This window comes from Clarias gariepinus, chromosome 15 (assembly GCF_024256425.1).
Source record: "Clarias gariepinus isolate MV-2021 ecotype Netherlands chromosome 15, CGAR_prim_01v2, whole genome shotgun sequence".
Lineage (NCBI taxonomy): Eukaryota > Metazoa > Chordata > Actinopteri > Siluriformes > Clariidae > Clarias > Clarias gariepinus.
Window position 1 is genome coordinate 3,166,501 of NC_071114.1, and position 6,000 is coordinate 3,172,500.

The window sequence follows — 6,000 nt, forward strand, 5'->3', positions numbered from 1 at the left end:
ACATCACATCACACACATCATACATCACACCCACACCACACACCACACATTACACACCATACATTACACACCACACACAAACACCACACATCACTCACACACCACACACACCACATCATACATCACACACACCATACATCACGTCACACACATCATACATCACACCCACACCACACACACACCACACACATCATACATCACACATCACACCATACATCACACACACCATACATCACATCACACACATCATACATCACACCCACACCACACACACACCACACACATCATACATCACACATCACACCATACATCATACATCACACCATACATCATACATCATACACCCCACACATCACATCACATCACATCACATCACATCATACATTACACAGACACACCACTCACCGTCTATCCCACTTCATCCTGTATCTCAGGAGACTTAGAGCACAAGGCGAGGTACACCCTGGACCCCACTGCAGAGCACACACACATACAGACTCATTCACACACTACGGGCAATTTAGGAACACCAATTAGACTAACCTGCATGTCTTTGGACTGTGGGAGGAAACGGAGTACCAGGGGGAAACTCACCAAGCACAGGGAGAACATGCAAACTCCATGCACAGAGAGACGGGAATCAACCCCGGACCCTGGAGGTGCAAGTCAACAGTCCTAAGCACTACACCACCGTGCCACCCTAAATTAACTCATTTGTGTTATAATGCATCACACACACACACACACACACACACACACACACACACACTAACCTTGAGCATTTCTTCGTGGATGCTGTAATGCCCGTAGGAGCTGAAATAGGCCTCGTCCTCGTCTTCTCGCAGCTCTGATACACTCCCCACACACTTCTGTGTTACATCCGAGTTCAGCACCAGGCCTTGTGCGAATGTTCTACACACACACACACACACACACACACACATTATTACACAAAGTATTATTCATTTTATTTGGCTTTTCTCACTGTGAGAGATGAAATACATAATATGTTTCTGGGTCACACAGAGGTCAGCACATGGAGAGCACATCCATTCCTAACCTCCACTTAATCACACACACACGTGTGTGTGCACGTGCACTTAACCTTAAACACCGCAGTGGAATTTTCTACCCTACCTCACTGCGCCTCTCTCAGAACCAGAGGAGCACAATGACGCCCCCTGCTGGTGATACCTCTCTCGTTAAACCTTACAGTGTGGAGAATGTGACAGATGGCTGGATGGACGGACTGATGGACAGACAGACGGAGAAAATAAGGATAGATGAAAGATGAGGGGAAAAAAGCCTGGCAGGAGAAAGTGAACACATCCCAGTTAATTTAATCTCAGAGATATCAGTCCAATAAAACTCAGGTCTCATCAGGGTGTGTGTACGCTAACACGGAGGACTTAAATAATCAGGAAGAGAACAGCGTATAAAACCTGTAATAGTGATTATAGTATGTGTGATGAGCAGAACACATGGATAAGAGTGCAGGAGAAACATGAAGCTGAAACACAGCAATGAGATTTAATGCAAACCTGCGACGAGTGTGAATCAGAAGGCGCACACACACGCGCGCGCGCGCGCACACACTCACACCTCCAGCAGCTCATTAGTCCCCGTGTCCTATCGGAGTTTGTTCTTAAATCAAACCCAAGCCCTGTGTGTCTCCATGACAGCAGTATAAACACACACCCCTCTCTGATCATCTGTTCCTCTACTCCACTTTCATGTTTTTGTTTTTAACTTGCGCTCCTTTTCTTTTTCCATTTTCAAGGACACTAAAAAGAACACCTTTATTTTCAGCAGCCTCGGACACAAACACCTCTAAATCTTGTCCGTTCAGGACTGCAGTCTACTGAGTGCTTTTTAAAAAATTGCCTCGATGTCATGACACTCGTATACTGTAAATGAGTGTTTTATGTAGATGAGGTGTTCAGAGTGGGGTCCGAATGTCTGAGAGCATGAGTGGAAACTTCTCTGGTACTTCTCCGCATCCTCAGAATATTCCTGACAACAACAGGACACTTTAATGGGTTAATGGCACTGGAGCTGACATAGACGCTAAAACTTTGTGCTGTCTGTACACGCGCTTCTACAGGAGAGATCAGCAGTGAGGAACATCTGGGAACTGGAAGATATTACACAGCTGCTTATGTTCAAATAGAAAACTATTAATCCAGATGTGCAGAATCCCTAAAGTTATATATTAATAAAAGTAAACAGTTATTTTGAACATTTATTTTAAACAGTCTTTCAAAATTGTTAATTTTTTAACTTTAAATGAAAATGTGTTAATGCTGTCTCAGGCGTTTAGACGAGAATAAACTGGGCTCATATGCATACGACATAAATAAGCTTCAGTGCTTAAGAAGAGTTCAGTCTTCATACTCTTATAATTTTATTTCCTATAGATTTTAGTTAAGGCTTTTTTTTTTCAAAAGTGTTTTCTTTTTAAACATGAACTATATGAAGATTTTGGGGAAAAATCATGTTGCATATATTGTCATGTCATATGTTGTAGTTCCTCTGTAGTCCTACAGGTGGTGCACTTCAACGTATTCACACATTATCTGCTAAGTTTGGTTACAAAATCAGGTCACAACACATTGAATCAGCACCTGGGAATCACAATAATAATCACTATAACACCGTATCGCTGGACCCTTAGCTAATGATAATCTGGACAGTGTATATACTCGCTCTAAGCGTGTGAGTGTGTGAGAGTGTGGGTGTGTGTGTGTGTACAGGGTTTAGTTTCTCTCTGTGCGGTAGTTAATGGTGTAAATGCCTGACTTGAGCTGATGCAGGTCTTCCATGGCACGGCTGAGATTCTCCTCTGCCTGCTGCGCTCTCTGAACCCACACGGACACGTCGTCACACACTGCAGCGCCACCCAACTCCTCTACGTCTGTGCGCACACACACACACACACACTTAAATAACACAATCTAACTGTATACACACTTTACCACAATTACATTGACATAGGATAAACAATTTAAATCAATTTAAGTTCATTTTATTTGTATAACACGTTTAGCAATGGTGAGTGTCACGAAGCAGCTTTACATGATGAAAACAATTTGGAAAATAAATTCCAAAAATCTACAGAAAACAGTATGGACTATAATTATGAGTTTTCCGGGGTTGATGGTGGCGAGGAGTCGACTCTACAGGGAACTCACCCTCATCTGTGTGATATCAGACAGTACGAGCGTAAATCAGTCTCCGCTGTATCTGTGTGCTGTGAGGACAATCAGTCAATATAACGGTATTTATGTTCATTTAAAGTCTACTGCTTAATGTGGACAACTCGGGTAAAAGAATAAATAACAATGACAATGGCAGAGGTCAGTTTTGAGTAACACTGCCAATCCATTACATTTTAAGTAAAACTGTTAATTTATACACTGTTCTAGTCAGTTACTGAACACCGCTGAATTATTATCTATGGAAAAAACCTGATTATTTCATTATAATCTGTAGAAGGCTTCGAGTGTTTTGCAGCAGGAGAACACAGCGTATTGTTCTGTACCGATCTGGAGCAGCGCATCATCGGGCAGCGCCGGCTTCATGTACTCATCTCCGCTCCACGGCAAAACACTGCCTGAACACGACGTCACACACGGCACACTGCACCTCTACACCAAACACACACACACACACACATCAACCCTGACTTTATTTTATAGACTACAAGTGATCAATACAACTAAGCAAATAAAACAATTAATAAATTATAAGAATATCTGTGTAACATCTTCAAACACTAAAACTCTAAGAAGTGTGTAATAAAACACAGATGCTGCACACCTCCCGAGCCTCTATTTCTCATTATTACACATTTATTAAAACATTAACATTTTTATTATGCTTTTGTACTGAGAAAACAATACCTGGTTAATTTAGTGTTTTATATATATATATATATATATCGTTTATTCAGCATCACTATATATTCAGTATCTAACAATTTAAACAATTAATATTTAAATAATGGCTTACAATATGTATATTGTTATTAATAAATGAAACCATCACGTGAACACTTACCGTTGTTCTAATGTAGTTTATCATCTTTATGTAACCATAATCATCAAGCCCTGTGAACAAATATAAACACACTCATTTATATTTTCACTGTATAATAACTTTACGATCATATTGTACATTATGATCGCCGTTCAGGTCAAGCCGGGACTTGTGATAAAATTTCTGGTGAATAAAGACATAAATGCGATTGTCATTTACTGCAGCCTTTAAGCACAGTGCAGTGATGAGACTCCTAGTTTCATCTAAACGTTTTAAAGCAGGCTGTGAGTGACGATCCGGCCGAGTGGCTCAGAGCTCACTGCAGTCGTTCCCGTCATCAGCTCCGAGTGGAACGCCTGATCACTGAAGGAAGAGACGCATCTCTGTGTGGGAACTGTACACACACTCATCAATCCTCAACTCACTTCAAGCCATTTCCACATGGAAAGGAGTTCCTGGGAGGCCGGCGTTTCAGACGTGAATCAGACAGACTACTGAAGAAACTTTCTACCTCGATGGTGTATGAGCACTGGTGACACACTGGGATAAGTGCATTAGTTGACTTTGCCACCCGACTGTGTGCTGCATTATATAGTAAAATATTGGGTTCTGCCCCGTTCTGAGTAGTACAGAATGTCTTCAAGGCACATCCAGGACAACGGTGATTTGGGCCCAATTATCAAACTAGTGGTGTAACGAGTCGACACATCAGATTAACGCATTGATTTAAAAAGCAACAAATGACACGACTGAAATGGATTAGAAATTGATTATTATTGTTGAAATAGGACAGATGAGCCAAGTGTAAATAAATAACTTTAAATACATTACAAATGTTTCTTCTCTACCGCATCATCATTCGTGAGTTAAAGACAGACAAGATTCTGAACAGATCAATCAGACGTTACTTAACCAACCCCTTTTGAAGCAAAACCATATCATGATCATGTAGAAGCCCTGTGAGGTATAGCTATACGTATGATTGGGCGTGTCCCAGGTCCCACCTCAGCGTGGGTGAGAGTAGATGTGTACGGTCCGCAGTACTGAGGAGAGAGCAGCTGCCTGACAAAACCCACATTCACCCCTCTGAGTATTTAACACAGGCACTGACACATTTGTATAAGGAGTTTAGATGATGTTAGATGTAACGTGTCCAGTATGTGTTAGTGGAGTTTTCAAAGGTGCCAACTGTGCAAAAAGACTTTGGTATGAATGTAATGTGATTACAAAGTCATACTTACTGTGTTTCTTCACCAAATCTGCTACGCTAACGCCGTGATCGGCCTCACAGTGACGGAAAGTTTCAGAAACAGAATGGAGAGACCTGGACCAAATCACAGAGAGACATCAAATAGCATGTTTATTCAAATTATTATCATAATCATCCCCAATAATAATAAAATACTAAAAAACATAATACTGTAATAATAATAACGTAGTAATAATAATAATAATACTGTAATAATAATAATAATAATAATAACAATAATGTAGTAATAATAATAATAAAAATAATACTGTAGTAATACTACTACTAATAATAATAATACTGTAATAATAATAATAATAATACTGTAATAATAATAATAATAATACTGTAATAATAATAATAATAACAATAATGTAGTAATAATAATAATAAAAATAATACTGTAGTAATACTACTACTAATAATAATAATACTGTAATAATAATAATAATAATACTGTAATAATAATAATAATGTTTATGTAGTGCATTATTTAGTGTAATAGTAAAATGTTTTTTTGTTCAGCACACCACAGCAGCATATAATAAAAGTGTAACAAGATAAAATGTATGATTATTAATAGTAATAGTGAAACGTATTAAATGGCAGTATTGGCAGATTTAATGCATTTTTGAGGCATTTATGTTGATCTGATCTCTCTGAACTAAAAGAGAAACTAAATATGTATGATTTTTTTATCAGTATTGTGACAA

General features: G+C 39.1%; 1 protein-coding gene across 2 annotated transcripts in view; it reads right to left on the bottom strand.

Annotated features, from left to right (window-relative positions):
* Positions 1 to 6,000, bottom strand: part of prmt3 (protein arginine methyltransferase 3) — a 67,304-nt gene that overhangs the window by 58,243 nt on the left and 3,061 nt on the right. For both annotated transcript variants that reach the window (XM_053513891.1, XM_053513890.1), the window contains exons 3-7: positions 5,280 to 5,362; positions 4,060 to 4,109; positions 3,542 to 3,647; positions 2,800 to 2,914; positions 774 to 912 (exon numbers count right to left, since the gene is read on the bottom strand). In XM_053513891.1, coding sequence (XP_053369866.1) covers positions 774 to 912; positions 2,800 to 2,914; positions 3,542 to 3,647; positions 4,060 to 4,109; positions 5,280 to 5,362 — 493 coding nt within the window. The remainder of the gene's footprint in view (positions 1 to 773; positions 913 to 2,799; positions 2,915 to 3,541; positions 3,648 to 4,059; positions 4,110 to 5,279; positions 5,363 to 6,000) is intronic.